The sequence below is a fragment of the Haemorhous mexicanus genome, chromosome 4 (assembly GCF_027477595.1).
Source record: "Haemorhous mexicanus isolate bHaeMex1 chromosome 4, bHaeMex1.pri, whole genome shotgun sequence".
NCBI lineage: Eukaryota > Metazoa > Chordata > Aves > Passeriformes > Fringillidae > Haemorhous > Haemorhous mexicanus.
Genome location: NC_082344.1, coordinates 30550101 through 30571457, shown reverse-complemented (window position 1 = coordinate 30571457; position 21357 = coordinate 30550101). Strand labels below are relative to the sequence as shown.

General features: G+C 40.0%; 2 protein-coding genes across 3 annotated transcripts; both read right to left on the bottom strand.

Annotated features, from left to right (window-relative positions):
• Positions 1-729: 729 nt before the first annotated feature.
• RRH (retinal pigment epithelium-derived rhodopsin homolog) lies at positions 730-16176 on the bottom strand. The gene is made up of 7 exons (XM_059844256.1): positions 10545-16176; positions 6987-7177; positions 5316-5415; positions 4483-4636; positions 3983-4151; positions 1761-1939; positions 730-871 (listed from the first exon to the last, which is right to left on the bottom strand). Exons 1-7 carry the CDS (start codon positions 10648-10650, stop codon positions 742-744), a joined length of 1029 nt encoding a protein of 342 aa, XP_059700239.1. The 5' UTR covers positions 10651-16176; the 3' UTR covers positions 730-741.
• Positions 16177-16330: 154 nt separating this feature from the next.
• GAR1 (GAR1 ribonucleoprotein) lies at positions 16331-21296 on the bottom strand. 2 transcript variants are annotated; one of them, XM_059844258.1, is made up of 7 exons: positions 21162-21296; positions 19719-19909; positions 19481-19635; positions 18586-18645; positions 18051-18186; positions 17219-17329; positions 16331-16853 (listed from the first exon to the last, which is right to left on the bottom strand). In XM_059844258.1, the coding sequence occupies exons 2-7, from the start codon at positions 19894-19896 to the stop codon at positions 16840-16842; spliced, it is 654 nt and encodes a 217-aa protein (XP_059700241.1). In that variant the 5' UTR covers positions 19897-19909; positions 21162-21296; the 3' UTR covers positions 16331-16839. The 2 variants fall into 2 exon arrangements, with proteins under 2 accessions (XP_059700241.1, XP_059700242.1); XM_059844259.1 differs by lacking the exon at positions 21162-21296 and adding an exon at positions 20917-21094.
• Between the last annotated feature and the right edge of the window lie 61 nt (positions 21297-21357).

The window sequence follows — 21357 nt, the reverse complement described above, 5'->3', positions numbered from 1 at the left end:
GAAAGCTAAATATCAGATCTACATAAACATAAGATTGACTTAGAAGTGATGAGAAATTACCATAAATATTTACTCATTGTTATGCACCACCCAAGTGAGAAGCTTTAGGGTACATTTTGTCACATTTTCAGGATTTGCTGTGCAGTCACAAGAACTAGAAACATGCTACTTACAAAAAAAAAAAAGCTGTCTTGAGTACAAATTAATTTAGTTCTATCAGTCAATTTTTTTAAAATATTTTAAATATGCTGAAATTCCTTCAAAACCCTAAAACCTAATAAAGGATTCTATGGGGTCAGTGTAGATATTTTGACAACCCAGCATATTCACAGAAACAGAACTTTGCATATCCAGAATATCTGAAGTCTGAAAACTTTCAAGGGAAGCAGGTGGAAAATACCTCATTAAAGAATTAATACATAAATAAAACCTGGGGTTACTGAACCTAAGAACTTCGCATTTCTGTCTTTCCTGTTCCCTCTGTCACCTTGTCTAGCTCTGTAAGAGCTACCCTTTGCTCTTACAGCTACTTTGCTACCCTTTTTTGTTTGGGACAGACATATTGGATCAATAAACCTCACTGTCAAAAACTAAAGTCTTGGCAGGTTTTGTCTCCTTAGCTTCTCTAAAAAGATTACTGTGACTAACACAAACCAGCTAGCTGAGAAATATTATTATTCAAAAAGAAATTGTCCAAAAGATTAATTAACTTGAACCCAGATTTCAGTCCTTTCCATGTAATTATGCAGGCAAATGACTGGAGTTCTGCGATGTCAGTGCACTTTGAGACACACTCATGGGCAAAGCATTGTTTATGGTTATCTCTTGCCTTGTCTGACATCGCACCATTGCCAGGATCGCCCTCCGAAACCTGCCAGGGCAAGAAAGGGAAAACAGAAAGATCATTAGCTGGAGAACCAAAGAGAAGGGGAAAATTTAGTGAGATGGTCTTAACTATTACAATAGTTTTCAATTTTAGTAGAATGTACTTAATAAAAAAAACATGTATTTGGAATTCAAAAGGACCTGAGTCTTCTACACTTCCAGGTACAGGAGTGTAAAGCTAATTTCATTTCATAAATAGGGATCACAGCAGCTTAAGTTTATCCCAGGAGAGCATACAGCCTTAACAAAGATGAACTCACAGAATGGGAAAAAAAGCACAGATATTTTTCCATTGACTCAGTAGGTATGTTCACCTAGGCAGAGATCACAGGCTCTGCTTGAAGGGTGGTAGCAGAGAAAGGAAGAATGCCTCTTTGCAAAACACAGTCCTCAGTCAGAGACACTGGCTTGATTAGAGCCATTTGTTATGCTTGCTCAAATCAGAATAGGCTTAACCTATTTACTTTAATGAAAAGGGTCAATCCATCCTAATCCATTAGAATATGATACATCCCAAATCAAACATGAAAATCTACACCAGTTACATGTCACTAAGACCACACACTTAGGCCACAGTCATTAAAACCAGTCTACTACTGATGCAACCTAAATTCTGTACTGAATCCCCTTGAGAAAGCACAAATGGGACTTTCAAAAGTTAGTCTGTTCTCAAAAATATGTATCATTTCAGGATGTTGCGATGATGGTCATAACAATTTTCTTTAGTCTTTCCTGTCCAAAAGGTCATCTTCAGTAAATTACCAGTGGCATCCCCTTTGCTCTTCACTAATCAGCTTGCCATGCTTTACAGGTGATCCTTCTATACTTAGATGATATGCTAAAATCATGAAACAGACAAATTCCAGAACACTTACTTTTTGTTTGCAATGACATAAATGCAGGGATTATAGAATGTGGAAGATTTTGCAAAGAGAGGAGCTATGATGGCCATTGCAGGAGAAATTTTCTTTGGGTCTCCAAAGGAAGACCACAAACACACAATAGAATATGGAGACCATGCCACCAAGAACATTATAATCATCACAACAGACATCTGTAAATGAGAGGAACAGGTGCACAATCAGTATTACCTCAAGATGAAGACCTCACAGCAAAACCTCATAACAAAAGCACATACACCTCGTGAAAACAGAGCTATCCTGAATTAAATAATTTATATACAAGCACACCTGACACATTCTTACAGTTTACACTAAAATCTCACTTTGGGGATTTAATAGCACACCTCACTGCATGGTGTCATTTCATTACATACAATATTCCTTCAAAATCAGCACTACTCATTATGTTAAATCTGCCCATCAGGAGTTTAAATTACCAGAGAGGACTTCACACATGAATTACGACCCCCATAATAAGAAGTCACTCTGCGATGCTATTACAAACAATAAATATGAACAGAGACAAAAAATTTAGGCCAAATATTTAATTTGGCTGTTAATAAAAATGTTTCATAAGGCTTAATTATGGTACCATTAAATAAAAGAAAGCAAATGCTCTAGGACATATAGTCAAGGAACCCAGAAGTATCTGCTTGGTTTAATGAAGCATTATAGACACGTTCAAGAATGATACAAAGGAGGTATCTGAGCTGTCATGTCTTCTCTGCCTGCCTCCAGAGAGGACAACCTGGGCAGCTTGGGGTCCACACCCCAGGACGTGTCATGCCACAGCCAGACCTGGACAGTGACAAACTGGGGGTAGCAGAGGGTAGGAGAGGTCATCAACTGAGACAGACTTTTCTGGATTTCGTCAGGGACGTGAATCAGTAGTGGAAACTGGAATGGGAATCTCAAATGAATCAAGAGGACAAAAGAAACCACTAGAATACCAACCAAATCTGCAGGACTGCATACACACAGGATTCTCTAGTGCTGCTCCTAGTTAGTCTTTCAGAGATGAACAAAATGAGAAACCAGAAATAAACAGCTACTTTGTATGAGCTGCTCTAGAGCACAATCAGTACACAAGCAGACTCTCACCGAAGATCCCTATTTAAATGCAAATACAATACCAAACACAACACCAAAATATATGACAGAACCCTTTCATTTAGAAGTTCGGTGCATAGAAAGCTTAGAGGATGCTAATTTGCAAAAAGCAGAGAGTAGTCCAGTTCCAAAAATGGATATTGCTTAACTCCAAAGCATTAAATTTTTTCTCCTTTGATTTATTATAACTTAGGGTCTTCAACTGCAAAATAGGGAAAATGCATTTTCTTCACAAACATGAGTCTAAATTTTTAACTCAGTCCTTAGTTTCAAGTATTCTGAAAGTTCTTCACAAAAGTAAAACACTCAAATTAATCTTTTTAGGTAAAAATACTATTCTTCAGTACTTAGCAATGAGAAAGTTTTCCAAGGAATGCTGTTTGCACTGATAAGTAATTCAAAAACATAGGTACATTCTCTTCTGTCCAATTCTCTCTCACTTTTTCATCATGCTCAACCATAAATCACATCTTTACACAAAATCAAAGGAGCTGGTGAACTTCAAGATTTCTCAAGGACTTTTATACATTAAAAGAATGTCAACCTTCCAGGCAGGATATATCATTTCATGCCATAACTCACATTTGCTACTGCTTACATAAGAGATAAGCTCAGCAGACTGAAAAGAACAAGGGATTGGAATTACACAGCTTGGGAGCTGGAAATGCACTCTCATTCCTAGGCCAGGAGTTCAAGTGAGAGTTGACCAATCCATTTCAGACCAGACACATCTGTGAACCAAGCAGGAAGCCTAAGGACTCTGCAGACACAGAACAAAAGTTCTCCTAGGGCACCTTGGAGGTACATTTCTAGGTAATGACAGAGGAGAGAGGCAAGGAAAATTCACAATGTTCCCAGCCTTCAAAGCAGCTATTCATCTGGAGAGGGTATTAGACCAAAAATAAAGAATTTAGTGTGGTAAGTCAAGCTAAGAGTTTTCACCAAGGCTTAGTATCAGCCAATATTTAGTATAAAAGAAAAGGGGGGATGTAGGAAACCGAAATACTTAAAAGACTGCACCATCCCTTTGCAAATAGGACTTTAACACAAAGAACATGCTTAAAAGAAAACATGCACTCATTTACCTTTGTCACATCTACTTGGTCAGACCAATCTATGTTAATGCTCTCCAGGCAGTTACTGCTGGCATATTGTTTCATTGTCCGGGAAACATTGTAATAACAGTAAAACATGACTGTTAAGGGCACAACAAAATTAACAGCAATTACACTCATTGTGTAGGAAATAAAGGACCTGATAAGACAGAAAAACAAAACACAGTAACTTACAAATAGCCATCCAGGAAAAGTTACCAAAGAATTTGGTATTTTGATTTGATTGTGACATTTTGTAACAAGTTCTAAAACAATAAGGAATTTTTTTTTTTTAATTAGAAAGTTTTGAAGCATATCTCAACTTCTACTTCTGCTAGACTTGCTCTATGTTATTTCTATTGTTTTAAATTATTGTTAAAAATTTTACTTCATACTTCAGAAAGAAGTTATGCTCCTACAGCAGTGAATTAAACAATCTTAGACTTCAGTCAGCCAGGAAAGTTAAAAGAAAGAGTGAGGGGGAATCTTACGCATCATTTTTCCTCCAATTTACAGTGCACGTTGCTCCGGTGGGATCCGGAGCGTAGCTGGCCCAGCCTGCAGTAGGCATGGAAGACCAGAAGACTGCATTTATCCAAGCAGCAAGGATGAGAGTGGCATAGCTACGGGTGGTCATTCTTCTTCCTGCAGCCAAGCACAGACACAATTCTCATCTGCTGCTTCTTTCCAGGGTCAAACTAGAGTGACAAATGGCTTCCAGCAAGTACATAATGAGTTAATAAAGACCCTTTCCAGTCCCAAACACTGCAGCATACCTGTTTCGTTCTGCTGCCTCACATCTCAGTCCCTGCAGCCTTTAAAGCCACTTGAACACCAGTCATCACCCATTCCAACTCAGCATACAGGCAATACCTGATCCCAACCCCACGCCAAAAGCTTATTATGCAACACTGCATTTAATACATCCTTGGAAGATTGCAAGGGAGGAATTAACTGTTACAACACAGCTGCAACAGAGGAGAGAAAAACACCCAGGGGGTGTTAACAGAGGCACACACCTGCTTGACAGAGGTCAAAACCTCACACAGCCAGAGGCTTTTTGTGTGCTTCTCTGTATGGATGTGGCCTTCTAAAGACTGAAAATGGCCATAAAAGCACAATTTATAAACAGAGTAACAACCTAATGATTAATTTTTCACTTTAACAAGCAGTATACCAACTAGGTACCTTACTTAACCAGGTACTGGTAGGTTCAAGTTCTGCCCAGCACTGTAACTATGGAGTCATTAATGAGAAAACAATACAATCAAATCAGAATTTTATTCCTCCCAACAGTGACTGAGTTTTGACCCTAAGTCAGTACCTATGTCAGGCCTGCAGATGGTCAGGTAACGATCAACAGCAACAACAGTCAGCAAACCAATACTCGCCATCCCAAAAAAGATATTTAAGGCAGCATAGATCTGAAATTAAAAGAAACAAGCAAGAAACCAATTTCTGAAAAATCTTTCAAAGATGCAAGCACAAACCTATGTACTCAATCAACACAATTCAGCCGGAGTTCTCTTCAATAAGCAAGGTCTTAAAGGTCTTAATTTAATGCAGGCAATTTGAAGCTGGGTCATTAGAAAGTAAACATTTCAAAAGCACCTGCTTGTGTGCACATTAGAAATCCTAAAGACAGCAGTCTCAAAATCAAAGAAACACTGTCCTTCAATAAGTAAATTTTGAGATTCAGAGTTTGGAGGGGTTTATTTCATGTTATCAATATATGTTAAGGAAACCTGAGGAGCATTTGGTCCATCAGAAAGTTACAGCTTTAGCAAATGTGAGGTTCTGAATTATCACTCTTTCATCTGTTGTGATCATTTCACAGATGTGGCCCACTGATTTACCCCCTCAGGCTCCATTTTTAAGTGTGTCAGGTCTTTTGCACAGAACAACACATGATGCAACCCCAGCATGCTCCAAATGCATCTGCCCGGTCATCCCACGGGAAGCCTGACCAGGAAGGATGACTGGGATGGCTGTGTTACCACTGGCACCCCAGTAATACAGAGCCCTGAGCCAGAGCACGTGGCACTAGCAGTTAGAACAGAACCACATGGCATTCAGCCATCTCAGATCACACGATTTGTTTGGGTTAGGTTCATGTGAGCTGTGCTTCAAGTGGTCTTAACTCTCACTTCAGTGAGATCTCTCATCAACCTGAACACACCACCAGTCAATCCAGACCCAAAGATGTTAAAAGTGAAGCTTCCTGCCAAACAATGACTGAATTTTGAGCTTAAATGTACTGTTACTGAGGCAAGTGATGTCAGGTTGTGATGAGCATCTGTTAGATAACTGTCCAAAATTTTTGCCTTATGGCACATTTTCAGTATATGCCTTCACATTACTACTCAAACTTCTGGGCAATTAAACCCAACAGTCTATCAATTATGTAAATTAAAATCACAATACACAGTGAGCAGAGGCCATCTCTCTGCTATGGAAGTATATGTATTTCAGTCAGTCTATTCTTAAAAATAGGTATCTCTTAAAAGTAGGCTAAATCTTTAACGGAGGCCAAAAGCCTTAGAGGCATTCACTTTGTATATTCTATTAGTCCCATCCAAAAAGAACATGCATTTCCCAAGCAGAATTCACCAAGATCTGTCAAGCTCACCATCAAAACAGTAGCCCATTATCAAAGATTTTTAGCTCTCAGCAAAATCATCAAATGTGCCTGTGCTACTATAGCCATCTTCATTTCAGGATTTGATTTTGTAAGCCTTCTTAAAGCTAATTTAAAATGCCTAGTTGATAGATATAAGGTTACACTTAAATGTTTTCTGATTGTAAATATAAGCTTAAAGTGAAATTCACACAAAACACCGTCTCCAGAAATTGCTGACATCACAAAACATCAGCTTCAGGTCCAGAGTCACATTCTGCATCTCCACCTTATCTCTTAAAATAATACGAGGTAGAGCCATTACTTCTCAGTTTGCTTTTAAGTGCTGAAAATTTCTCTCTAACTGAATTGCAATACCTGGCATCCAGTATATCCAAATTTCCAGCTTCCATGCAAGTCTGAGGCCGCAGACATGGGGTAACCAATGCCACTAACACCAATATCAGTAAAAGCCAAGTTGATAATAATTGCGTTGGTTGCTGTCCGAAGCTCTTTGTACTTAACAAAGATGCCTAACACAACAATGTTACTGCAAATGCTTATCACTCCTGTAAAAACAGAAAAAGGAAAACTTTACAAAAGGTACACACCAGCCAGCAATACACATGCAGAAGAAAATGCAGCCTATTGTAATATGTAGGTCCCAAAAGAGACTTATTTTCAGTCAAGTACAAGTTTGCAAAGAGGATAGACACCTATCCTCTTTGCAAAGGAGAAAAAAGCTTTTCCAATTAGGCAACCTTCACACGGATTCAGCCAACAAGACTTTTGATGCTCTTTTCCTTGCATCAAAAGAGCAGAAATCAAGCAGAGCAGAAATTCAAACGCATCTAGGATTACAATTCAGACACTCTGGCCACCAAGTACAGTGCTGACCTCCATGGTAAAGAAGAATCCAGGTTGGTGACTGGTAAAAATAAAAAGGTTATAAAAAAAAGTTATGCACCTAATCTAGAAGAAGGCCCCTGCCAACCCCTGAGATTCAGTAATTTTAAAATCAAATGAGGCAAACTCATAATTACCCCTCAGCTATCTCTCTTTTAACACCACCAAGGATGTCTGTTCTCAGGTGCAGGCCTCCGGTTGGAGGTCCAACAGCTTTTGGCCCCACAGATGCCATCATCTATCATATTCATATACTCCCACATTTCAGGAATGACACTGATCCTATGTGCTCCTAAAATTTAAATAAACAAGGAGCTGAGGATCTGATTTGAAATGAACACCACAATAAAAGAAACCCATGCAGTGCCAGTTCTGTCAGCTCTCCTGTTGACAGATAGCATGTCATCTCTTGGGAGAGAAGGAGCAGAGGAGAATTACAAGTTTAATAATGCAGACTTCTTACAAGGCAAGTTTTAACAGATATTACAGCTAATAATGAAATCAGACATACAACAGGAATGTAAACTCATATCCTCAGGGTGAATGAAAGATCTTTCTAGACACACTTAAATTTAATAATTCAGAGTCCAGCCTTAAAAGTAAGGTGGGGAAAGGGGAGGCAGTGAAAAACAGGGAAGAAAAAGTGGAACATATATTAATTCAAAGTGTTAGTATCACTAAAATAAACTAATAACAGAGCAAAAAAAGAATGTTTTGAAGAACAAAATATAAGACGAAAGACGGACTCCATCTTGAACAAAGTGAGAAAAAACATGTAGATACAAGAAATGATCTCTTCTCTGATTGTGAGGAACAGGTCAAGCAGGTGAATGAAGTTTCTCCAGGTAGCAGTTAAGCAGTGCCCATTAAAAGAGCACTGAAGCTGGTCAAAGTGCTGGAGGACAAATCTTATGAGGAGCAGCTGAGGGAGCTGGGGTTGTTCAGCCTGGAGAAAAGGATTACCTTATTCTCTACAACCACCTGAAAGGAGGTGAAGTCAGGTGGTGGTCAGTCTCTTCTCCCAGGAAACAAGCAACAGGGTTAGAGGAAATGACTTCAAGTTGCCCCAGGGAAGAGTTCTTTTGGATATTAGGAAAAATTTCTTCACTGAAAGGATTATGAAGCACTGGAACAGGCTGCCCATGAAAGTGGTTGAGTTGCCATCCCTTGGAATGTGTAGATATGGTGCTTAGGGACACAGTTTAGGGTAGGACATGGCAATGTTAGGTAGTAGCATCAAAGTAAAAAAATTCAGGTACATGAATTTTTTCATGTATGGAATTTACCTTTCCACCTAGCATTTTAAAATTATACCAGAGCATTCACCACTACATGCAGAAAGACATCCATGAGGCAGCAGAGCTTGCTGCAGCCTGAGTGTCCCTGCTGTCATTACAAAAATGAATACACTGACCAGTGTAATGCTTAACAATTACTTCCTTCCCAGAAAACAAGAGAGAAACACTTAAGTCTTTTAAAGAGCAGCATAATGATAAACACTGCACTCAGACTTCATTCTTATTCTTACACTTCTGCTTATTAACAAGGCTTAAATCTTCCAGATGTGAAATTTGCTGCAGTAAGGCTAGTGCAAAGCAATCAATCATACTTTCAAATATTTTATGGACTTCATTGTCAAAAACATTTCTCATTAAGAAAGTAAAGATTTATTAGACTCCCCCAACTATAATTAGAAAAAATTGGGAAAAACCTAAAAATGCAAAGTAATCCAACTTTTTTTTTCCCATGACATTTAATTTCCATGCAAGATTAAGAAAGAAGAGCTGGCTTGATTCTGGCTAATTCCATTGATACCCTATGATCACCAACGACAGCTTTGATCCCGAACTCTTTGACCAGCTGGTCAAAACTATCTGAAAATATCACCTTGTTACATATTACATAATCAATTTTAATAAAAATATAAGAGGTATATCTAGGCTTCCAATACTTGGCAATTATTTATCTCTACAGCTTCTTAAGAAACCTATTGCTCTGTGTAGCTCTTCTATTAATTTCTCCAAAGACCTTAAATAAATTATTGTCTTTGCATTCAAAAATACCCACTTCTCCAGCACAGCAACTTGATACTCACCACTTCAGACATATATGCTAAATAAACATTTCAACCATCAGCAATACTATTTCATATAAATGTAAAATACATTAATATTTTACAGTATTTTAAAATCTAACAACAACTTGGAAAAATTTGTGGTACAGTCAATGAATAAAGACTAAACTGATTTGATTCCCCATAATAAAGGTATAGAAGGCCAGTTTTTAAAAACAGTAGGTTTCTGTTTTGGTTAGCTGGATTATCTCATTACTATGGCACTTACTGCTTCAGAAGCTGTGGTTATATAATGAATAAGTTTTTAAGGGGAGAATTAGAATAATTTTATAATCATTTAAGTTTAGCCAAAGACCACTGCAGTCACAGGAAAAAACACGATGTAAAGCCTCACAGCGTGCTTTTCTAACACGTGTCACTGGTGAAAAATACAGCTGCAACTGGAATCTGCTCTTCTCTGATTAATGACCAGCTCCCTCCCTCTAAGTCACATTCCAACCCTTCCCCTTACATCCCCTAACAGACACCCGCTCACATGCTCAGACTACACATATATTACTACAAACATGTGGCCCAGGAGAAATCTCAAGATAGCTTCAAGCACATCACAGAAAAATGCAAGATGTGACAGCTATGCCCTATTTTTATCTATTTTGCAAGCTGGCAGAAACTAATTCTCACTCTCTTCTATAATTACATATCAACAAAATGTATTTTTTGAGACACAACGCTGCCTTCAAATATAGAGCAGAAAACTTAGATTCTGCACACTTCAAATGTTTCTGCATATTTCAGTCAGGCAGCTGATTGCTAACTTGTCAGTAAACATGGAGAAAAGACATCAGACAGCTTTCTAATACAAAATGAAATACCATCACTCTTGCTGTACAAAATGAGCATTCAGATCTACAAGTTCTATTTTAAAAAGTTACATACCAATTTGCCAATGCCCATACCTGCTGTTATTAAGTAAGCTGCAACTATGTTGTGCTCAGTCTGTGTGAAGGCTGAATGAGCTTCATTGTCACTTTCTGAGGAATTGGACGAGTCATTCCAATGCATTGTCGTCTATCCTCTGAAATAATTCATCAAGAAGACGAAACACTGCAAAACCCTGTCAGGCAAATTCTTTCATTATTCAACAGACTCACTGAACAATTAAAAGAAGGGGGGTAGGGAGGAGTTCCCCCCACCATTGACAGCTTCCAAGCATGATTTAATTGGACTAAAGTGGAAAGAAGTTTACACTCCCAATCTATGCAAGAGATTGTTAATTAAAACAAAGAGCAGCACAGAACTGAGTAAATTTTGAACAGTGTGCTTAAACTTCATTCTTACTGCTAATGAGATTAACTGTCACATGCCCCCAAACTTTTTCCCCTCAAACCTCTTGTGCAATGCTTTGGAAACCTCAACAAAAGTTGACTCAGTTCAATCAATCATCAGCCTGGCTTGGAACTAATTCCCATCATCACGCAAAGCACAAAAACCTGCAGTACAGCATGAAGAGACAATGTCTGTTTCCTTAAAATGTCTGTTTCCTTAAAAACAGGATACATTTACTCTAAAGCCCATCCCTTCAAATCTTTAAAGACTTACTTCTTCAAGGTTCTTTGTTTGATTTAAACTCTCTGACAAAGACACAAGAAAAATACCAGTATTTTCCTAAGTGAAGCATGACTTCAGAAAACTCAGCTGCTACATCTCTAAAATAGCCTGGTCTATAGAAAATGGTTGTTGAATATGACTTCCTTTCTTAAACACAATACATGTAAGCTTACTTTGAGCAAATTTTTCAACGCCTCTAACTGGGCATTTTTCAAAGATCTGAGCAGCAAAAGCTCATGTTTTCTTCCCTTCAATGATGAGGTACCAGCACACCAAAGCAAAGACTCTTTAAAAAACCCTGTATAAATAATTGCCACAATAAGTCCTTGCCCAAAGGACTTTCTATACAGAGTATCAGAAAGCAACTGGTCCCTCTCAGTCCTGTTTCATACAGTTTTTGCCTTCAGTCAGTATTCATACTGTAAAAGTGTAAAAGTGACAAAGATGAGCACCAGTGGTTCTTCAGTTGTATGTGGTAGGTAAAGCAGGTCCCAGGCTAGGGCTGTGCCTTCTGAGCAGCAATAAGGGTGCAGCGACACAGGAATACAGTCATTCCATGGAAAGTATACCTGAAGAGCTCTCTCTTCTCTAACCTGTGAAATACTCAGAGCATGCCCTCCCACTCCTCAGTTCTCCAAAACAAACATCCTGCATCTTTCTTTTGAATATATAGGTAAGAAAATCTTTACATAAACTTGTGCAGTCACAGCATTTAGCCATCACTACTACACATATCCCGTCACAATCCGGCGAGCAAACATTTCCTTTAATGCCCCACATCTACACTCACAGCTCTTAGGGTATTTGTATTATTACAGAATTTTTCCTGTCAGAAGAGGATTAGGCAGGAACAGGGTGGGAGGGTTCTGAAAGGAAAGATGATCCATTTGGCAATGAAGCCACTTTCCTCATGCAACATGGTCATGCACTGAAAGATTTGGCACAGCAATAATTTGATATCTCTGCTTTCCTCCTCTGATACTTTGGCAAGATTTTCAAAAGCACCTCAGATCTTGCAGCTTCCAAAAAAGTCAGAGCTTGCCATGTTGAAGCCTCAAAAAAGCAAACCATTACTATTTTTACTCAGGATTCCAGATATACAGTAGCAATTAACAAAAAAATGTTATACTTGTTGATTTAAATACAACTTTCCAATACATGCAGTCCCTCCTATGTACCAATTGTTTCTGTCTCTTCTCAAATTTGACTACTTTTACAGCAACTAGAATTGACAGAGAAAAGCCAATACTAAAGGCAGACATCATCAAAAATCTTCTTTTTCTTCAACACTGTAATTCATAAAATAAAGTCAAAAAGATAAAACAGGAAATTAAATACTGAAGTATAAAAATAATCCACAGCTTCTAAGCCAGATAAAATATGTCTTACCACATTGCTTATTAATACTGGTATAAGAAGATAAAATCCAAAACCTCAGGCTGTTTTTATTCTTCAATAGCACTACAGGTGTCAGAGGGGCACCTTATAAAGTGATGCTTTTCCTTCCCATCTGTCCCAGATCAGTAGCAAAATGTAATTTCTATTCAAATCCATTCTTCAATTTGCACGTATCTTTCCATATTTGTGAGGCAATGCAATGTGAGGTTTAGCAAGCTGCTTTCAGTTATGTGTAAAATATATTTCAATGCATGAACGATGTGAGTAGAGAAACGTATCTTTTCCATTAAAAATAAATAAATTGGAAACCAAAACCAAACCTCTTTCTGTTTCCAGTAACCCTGCTACAAATCCATCCCAAACCCTTCCACGTTTACTATCCCCTCCACCGCTGGAGGGCCCTCTAAGGCAAAACGTCCCTTTAACCTTTTCCCAAAGGGATGCAAATGGTTCAAACCCCAAGGAAAACAAATGAATAACTTACTTCTTTCTCCTCATTCACAAAGACTTTTACTAGATTTAAACTGTTGGTTAGAAAAGTTTCGCTCTATAGAGAACTTCAGTTGACAGCCCTGAAAGATGCACGACCCCACTAAGATTTTTACTAGCCATACATGACACAATAGCTATGCTTTTTTTTTTAATAAACAATGCTCTTCCTTGCCAAGACAATGATTTTACACAACTGCAAATTACTTTGCACCAGTATATGTGCGACAGTCCAGCATTTCTTCAGGCAAGCATCCACATGTACAAGTCAGTGCCAGAGAAAATCCTTCCCGTTCTACAACTGCCAGTGTTACAGACTTACATTAAAATATCCCAACTATTTTCTGCACTTCATCAAGTTTCTATAAATAACATAGCAAATCTATGAACTACATTGAGCCATCTTATCCCAGAAAACACAAGGAAAATCAGCAACTCCACAAGGAATGCAGGGCCACAAAAGCCATTCTCATTAGGTAACAATTTAAGCCTTATAATACACTGCCATGTATTACCCTCTGTTTAAGGAGGATTTAGATCCCAAATAGAAAAAAAAAAATAACCCCAAAATTTTGCTGTGTCATGAACAAAAGGCTCCAGGTCTTCTAAACACTTGCAAGCAATCCTGCTGATGCACCAGGTATGTTTCAAAATCAGCCCAAAGTCAGAGCCTACACCTGGGTCAAACACTGCCATGGGAGTGGAGGACGCAGGTAGGTGACACCACTACTGCTGCGTAGAGCTGCTCTAAAGCCCACCTGAGCTTCGAAGGAATTTCCAGGACAGCAACCCCCCCTTGTGCTGCTAGAACAGATGGCAAATCAGAAGCTATTTAGACAGTCCAGCTATGTGCTCCAAGGGCTACCAGAAAGGCGAATATAAATACAGGGAACACCAAACTGTCATCCAGAGCCTACAGTAACACCCTACCCCCACTCCCCTCACTTCAGACTGCACTCTGACTTTTCTTCCCCAGACACTACCACTACTTGAAATTTGCCATTTCTGCCAACACACCTATTTCTGTCACAGTAAATGCGAGCCCCTCTCCTATTCTCTGCAGCAGCAGCACAGAATATCTGTAATGATGCGCATAAATAAATCCAGAACATTTCACTTACTAAGGTCAGGACCACTGTGACAGACTCACAGCTGGAATTTGAATTGGAAGTTCAAGACTGAGAGAAAGGTGCCATACAAAATTATAGAGAACTTCATATTTCATTACAGTGTTACACTGCAGACATCTTCATTTTTTTGAGACTGAATTTTAATCTGTTACTGTTAGCACCTTACTTATATTAGAAGGGGAGGGTCACACCATGGCACAGAGAAGACAACACAGAACAGGGACTTACTGTGCCTTGCAAATACCCCCCTTCCCCAGAATGGAGAATGAAAAAAGGCATTGTCATATGGCAAACACATCTGGACAGATTCCTCGTATGTTCTTCCATCCTAAGAACATCCTACAGCCTCCGTGGAGATCTAAGATTCCTCTGGATATTTGCATGAAATCCAAACAGCACTGTTTCTGTGCACAGGCCATGCCATAATGCTCCCTTCCCTATATCCAAGAGGCCAATCTTTCCTCCAGAGCTGCAATGGATATTGCTGTTTAGCCCCTCTGCACACAGAGGTCAGAGCCTTTGCATTGCCCTTGCAGCGCCTGAGGCTGACTCACTGCTCCATCTGCTGAGAGACCCGGCACACTCTCCTGCTCCCGGGCTGCCAGGCCACACTGCCTGCAGCCAAACACTGCCGGTCACACCCTGCACTCCACAGGCCATGGCAGGAGTCTTCTGACACCCTGGCAAAAAGCATGTCCCTAAAGAGGAGCAAAGTGCAGCATGGATTTGGGTGTAAGAGTGAGGCCTGTGTTATGCTAGTCTTTAAAAGTCAGAAGAGTAAGGAAAGAGTATCCAAGCCAGCTGCCCACTATTGAAGCATCAGTGAAGAAACCCAGTACAGCAGAGGATCCAGCTGCAAACATGACAGAAGTACTGACACTGCAGATGCACTTGGTTTGTGTTGTTCAGCTGCAATATGGAATGTCCAAAATGCAATTACTTGCAAAGAATTTAGATAAAAGGCAATTTTACAAAGCCTCAAGTCAAAGCCCTGAGGCACTTAGGCCTAGCAACAAAAGCCTAATGATTCAGTTCTGGATTTAACTGACATGGCTAAAGCTACGCTTTTAGCAATACCAGGAAAAAAATCTGAAATCCCTCATTTCTTGAATTTCCTGGGGTTAAAAGTAGAGTCAGCTTCTTCTCACAAAAGCAGACCTAGCAGAACTTCAGTGTTCTGTGGTTTATTTTTTTAATCTGAAGAACGTTTTTATCTATTATCCTTTGCAGCATCTATTCACATTTTAATGAATTCTTTACTGTTTGTTTTCCCACTCTTTCAAGTTTTGTTCGACATTATTAAAAGTAATGGTCACATTTGTTAAAAAATGCAGTAACTGTCCAATCCTGGTACTGAAAAATTACCTGCTGCCTTTGTTAAGCAGAAGGCTAACATAACTAAACTGCCTGTTACTGCATTCATCAATTAAAAAGCGTAAGAGTGCAATCAATTCTGAAAGGAACTTTTTTCACACTGAAAAAGATGTTCAAAATACTTGCACATAAATTATTCTACAGACCCCTTTTCAAAACTGCTTGGTAGGAGAGTCTGTGAACAGACTCCTGGCTCCAGCTGAAAGAAATGCAGGAAGTTCTATTTTCACCTATTTTATTCCCAAAGCTCCAGAGCAGAGGCACCCTTGTCTCCTCCATCCTTAGGAAGACACAGTAACTATCTTTCCAACAATCCTCATTATGCATCCATTTAAAGAGACCAAAGACTCATGCAGACTTTGTCATGCCTTTCTAACCAATACATAACTGAAAGCATTGTGTGCAGAGGAGCCCTATGATGAGCTATTTAACCTCAGCTCTACACAAACGGAGAGCACCACAGAGGTGCAGTACCAGCACATCAAACCTCAAGAGAAACAGGCTAATGGGGAGATGCAGGGCCAATAAAAAACCCTTAGCATTTTAATATCACTGTAATTAGATACCATTAGATGACTGAAGTATAGTATTAATCTTGTCTTGTTCTTTAGACAGCATCTTCTAAGAGGACTATGTCTTAATGCCTTTGGCTTCCATTAATATTTATACAGAAAAATTCACAAAATATACTCTGCTGTCTTCTCTCTTATACATTATTATGCATTTAAAAAATTATCAACACAAAAGTTTGAAATTTAATTTATAAAAAAAGATTCACAAAGGTTGTTTAAATGGCACATCCATTTCAGAGCAGCCCAGAAGATTCAATACAAAAGGAGGATGAGAACCAAGGATCAGTCACGCACAGGTTCACACTGAAGTATGTGCATACAGTGAACCTGTAGGGTCTTTTGAAAACCCATTTCAACTGATTGTTTACTCCCAGCTCCAACATGGAGTTAAGCACTGACTGCACTGACTGCTTGTCAGAAACAAACAGTTTAATAATAACATCAAATTGTGGCTCCGTGAGAAAAGTTTACACATATTCTGAGCAATCTTCAGCTCTTCACCTGGGGCTACACTCTCCTCACGCGTCCATCAACAGTCATGAAGTGTAAAAATAACTGTCATTTGTAGCTTCAAGTTCTTTATAAAAAGATTTACAAGGTCCTTTACAAAAAGTTTTTCATGGTTCTTTGCTTCTGCAGATGACATGATAGACAATGAGGAGATACTCATGGCTCCATTTTTAATGTCCTCTTCCTATTTCAAGAGAAAAGAAAAATACATGAAGTAATTCTTATCTTAGTTGTGTTTAAAGCAAATTCTACACATAGCATTGAATGAATTGATAGAGTAAAATGCAAAAAACTAACATGGTTTTACACATGCATCAACAAATGCAGAGTACTGTGCTTCAGTTTAAACTACCAGGGTGCACAGAAATGTCTTGCATAGAACTATAAACATCTATAAGACAATAAAAACTATAAGACATTCAAAATCACAACATTCTGTTAATATTTACAAGTTTTAAATTATTTTAATAGCTACAAGCATTTTAATATTTACAAGCTTTTTTAATAGGAGCTATTCTTATTACTGAAAGGTAAAAACCACACACTCACCCCGAAAGCCTCCTCCACCACCTCTTCCTCCTCTGAATCCTCCTCCTCCTCCGCCTCTACCTCCTCTGAATCCTCCTCCTCTTCCTCCACCTCTGCCTCCTCCAAATCCTCCTAAACAAAAGAAAGAAATTATCCTTTGAGGAGCATGTAAATTCTTGGTTATGTACAACAATTTATTTCATAGACAGCTTCTGAAATTAAACAAACAACAAAAAACCAGAAACTATCAATTGCTGGACAGTTACCAGGTCAATTACTACTAGCTGGCTTCTTCTAGGCTCCATCTGGAGCATTTTAGGTATTGCTTAATATCTGATACACCATGTCCAAAATACTAAAGAGACTGCAAAAAATTACATACATTAACCAGTAATTCATTACAACTATTAGTAATTATTATCTATTAATTACAACTCAACATTAAAGCAAACAAACCAAACGACTTTGAAACACTTGTGCCTTGCTGCAAAGGGGCAGGGTATAGAAAAGAGACAAGAAACTGTGATGTAAGAAGAGATAAACTTCAGCTTTAACTGAAGACTTAATCACAGGTCTTTAAAAAGTTTTCTGTCTTTTATAAATCAGCATTTTCTCCTCCCTATGCTTTGGAGCTGTTATTTAGCCAGTCTTGCTACCTGAAAGGTATCACTGCCTTTATTTCTATAAAGTCATGCCGAAACATTTTTATTTGCCATACAGCTGCTGATATTCAAGTACTCACCAGCAGCTTTAGAAAACAAAACACAAATACTCCACAGAACAAATGACCAAAGCAACCCATGGCATCTCAAATAATTCCAACATCCTGCAGCTTTCATTCTTGTGATCTTACCTCTACCACCACCTCTTCCTCCACCACGTCCACCACCACGTCCTCCTCTACCACCTCCTCTGGGAGCACCTTTTTCTCCAGGGGGCCTTGGCAAAAATCTCTGAAGAGGCAGCAGCTTTGCTGGATCAATGTAAAACTGCAGGAAGAGAATTCTATTAGGCTTTCAAAATATCAAGACTAAAAAGCACATTAATATCCCCCTTTACAAATATCCACAATTTGGTCTTATCCCATTATGTCAAACAGTCCTCTGCAAAAAGCCAAATAGAGAAAGCACACAAGAAGTAAATCCCAGAATTAAAAACCTGCTAAAATATATTGATATTGTGATTTTGTTGCATCTTTTCTCGTGGGGCAGGAAGAGGGAACAATGTGGCAAACACAAAACTGGAAAGGACGAGGAACTTAATTCCTATGTTTACATACGACAATCTGCTTTTAAAGTCATTAAATACTTAACAAAGCTTTTATTATCTACTGACAAATTAGCTAACTGATGACATTCAGTAAAATTCTGTTATTGAGATTGACTTACCTTTTGCATTTTTTTAAATGAAGAGGCTTTCATGTTTTCAGACAGTTTCACTGAAAAATACTGTTGGTTTGCTTAAGGAGCATTGCAGTAATAAAACATGCAAAACTGTGATTTTGATCAGTACATAGAAGGAACATTCAGAAATTTTCTAAGTTAGTATTTTATAAATTCATCTAAATTTCATCACAATTGCAATTAAGGGTGATTTAAACCTGCACATTTTACTTCACATGTAATGTGGGAGAGGAAAATGCACATAGCTAGTGATTAGTGCTCAACCAACCACCACAGGCTGAGTCTTAACTGGGTTACTCCCCCAGCTATCCTGCTTTTGTCATGGATTCTGTCCACCTGGCAGTGACAACAAAATGTACCCAGTGTGTCTGTGTCAGGCTGGCTCTGCCAGAGATGTTCTGGCACATCCCACTTTTATGGGCAGGTTAAGTAATAAACTGGACAATGAGCCACAGGACATCTCAGTATAAACTCACTTTATAATTAAATAATGTGCTGGAGCATGAGCAAGGTCCCCTAACCTACAAAAAAAACCCCCAAGGCCCTTGATCCAACTCTGTTATAGCTTAGTAACCCATAGCAGAAAATTTGGTCAGTTAGCCAGAAAAAGCAACAAGCTGAACCACCATGGATGCAAAACACATCATCAGTACTGCTAAAGAGCGAAAATCTCTGATTGACTTCATGTACTCTGTCATATCAAAAAAGCTCTAACGCACTTAAGGTAAATAAAGCACCTGCAGTTGCAGCAAGACTCACATATAACTGCAGCCAAACCCTGAACTATTTTAAAATCCTAGAGAAATCCCACTTTATATCCAAACAACTGAAAAAAACCCAATATTGTAAGTCACACATTTCTATATTTTTTGAAGGATACAAAGTCTCTCAGCTGTCCAAATATTTCATCCACTTTGCCAATCTGCTCCTTATTATCCAGGTACACTGGGGCATTAAAATAAGGCACTTTGTTTTCTTCTGTTTTACATTTACAAACTATGTCATCTTCACAGGGATGCATGAACTCTCCCAACACTGAAATAAAGGACAAACAAGCTAAAGGGCTGGAGCAGACAATCTAAACAAAATAATAAATGAAGTTTCTCCATGTAACTTACAAACTACCCTTTCTGGAGGGCCCTGGTCATATCCTCCTCTGTTGAAGCCTCCTCTTCCACCTCCCCGTCCAAAGCCACCTCGCCCACCGCGGTTGAAGCCACCTCTGTCACCACCACCTCCTCCACGGTTGAAGCCACCTCCTCTTCCTCCTCCACCTCCTCTTCCACGAAAAGACATTCTCTACTGTTTCCTGCATTGTGAACAAAAAAAAAGTCTAAGATATAAAAGATGTGCTCCATTTGGTTTGCTGTACAAACTGCAGTCTCCTGTCAGCCTGGTTTGCTAATTTATTGGTTCATCCTTTTCAATCCTCACTAAAAACATGCTGGCCTATGAAAATCAAGTTTGCACCTAAGATGTCATCCACTGCAACATCCAACTGCAAAAAGTGACTACCAGTGATCAGCTAGTCATCTTTCACTAATCTGTATAAAGATGCCACATCTGATGGCAGTCCCCAGCCTCACAAGTGGCACAAAGCGAGAACATCATAGAATGGTTTGTGCTGGAAGGGATCCTAAAGGTCAACTTCTTCCAACCCCTCTGCTATGTGCAGGGACACCTTTCACAGGCTGCTCAGGGCCCCATCCCACCTGGCCTTGAACACTCCCTGGAATGGGGCATCCACAGCTTCCCTGGGTAACCTGTTCCAGTGCCTCACCCCTCTCACAGTAAAGAACTTCTTCCTCACATCCTATCTCAACCCACCCTCTTTTTCTTTTTTAAACCATTTTCTCTTATTCTACCTCTATGTGCCCTTGGGAAAAGTCCCTCTGGAGCTCTGCTGTAGCCTCCTTCAGGCACTGGAAGGCTGCAGTAAAATCTTCCTAGAGCCTTCTCTTCTCCAGGCTGAACAACAACCAGCTGTCAGCCTAAATGCAAAGGAGAGGGGCTTCAGCCCTGCGACCACCTTCGTGGTCTCCTCTGGGTCTGCTGTAAAAACTCCACGTTTTTTCTATGCTGGGCATCCCAGAGCTGGATGCAGCCCTGCAGGTGAGGTCTCACCAGAGCAGAGCAGAGGGGCAGAATCCCCTCCATCCCCTGCTCTGGATGCAGCCCAGGAAAGGTTTGGCTCTCTGGGCTCTGAGTGCTCATGGCTGGGTCATGTCCATCCTGTAACCCACCAGCACCCCAAGCCCATCTCAGGAGGGCTGCTCTCCCTCTGACCATCTCCCCCCTCCCAGCCCGTGTTGGTACCAGGGGTCGTCCCGACCCTTCCTCTCGGCCCCGTTAAACCTCGGGAGGTTCCCTCGGGAGGCCGCACTGCTCGGGCTCGGCCGCACTGGGCGCGCACCCGCAGCGCCTCACAGGGCCCTCGGGACGCGGCCAGCAGCCAGGGCAGAGGGACCCCAGCCCTCGGGACCATCCTCTGAGGGATGACGGACAGACAGACGGACAGACGGACACGGCAGCAGCTCCGTCCCCTCCCGCGCGGGACGTACCTTCACGTGCGCGCCGCGCCGGCCCGGAAACACCCGCGCTGCCGCAAACGGGGCTGCCTGCCGTAAATGAAGGGCGCCTGCCGGCCGACACTGTCGCAAAGGGCTTTGCGTTCCCGATAATTGCGGTGCGCCGGGAGCGAGCGTCCCGCGCTCCCGAGGGATGGGCGGGATAGCGACAGAGGACTCGCCATAGGTA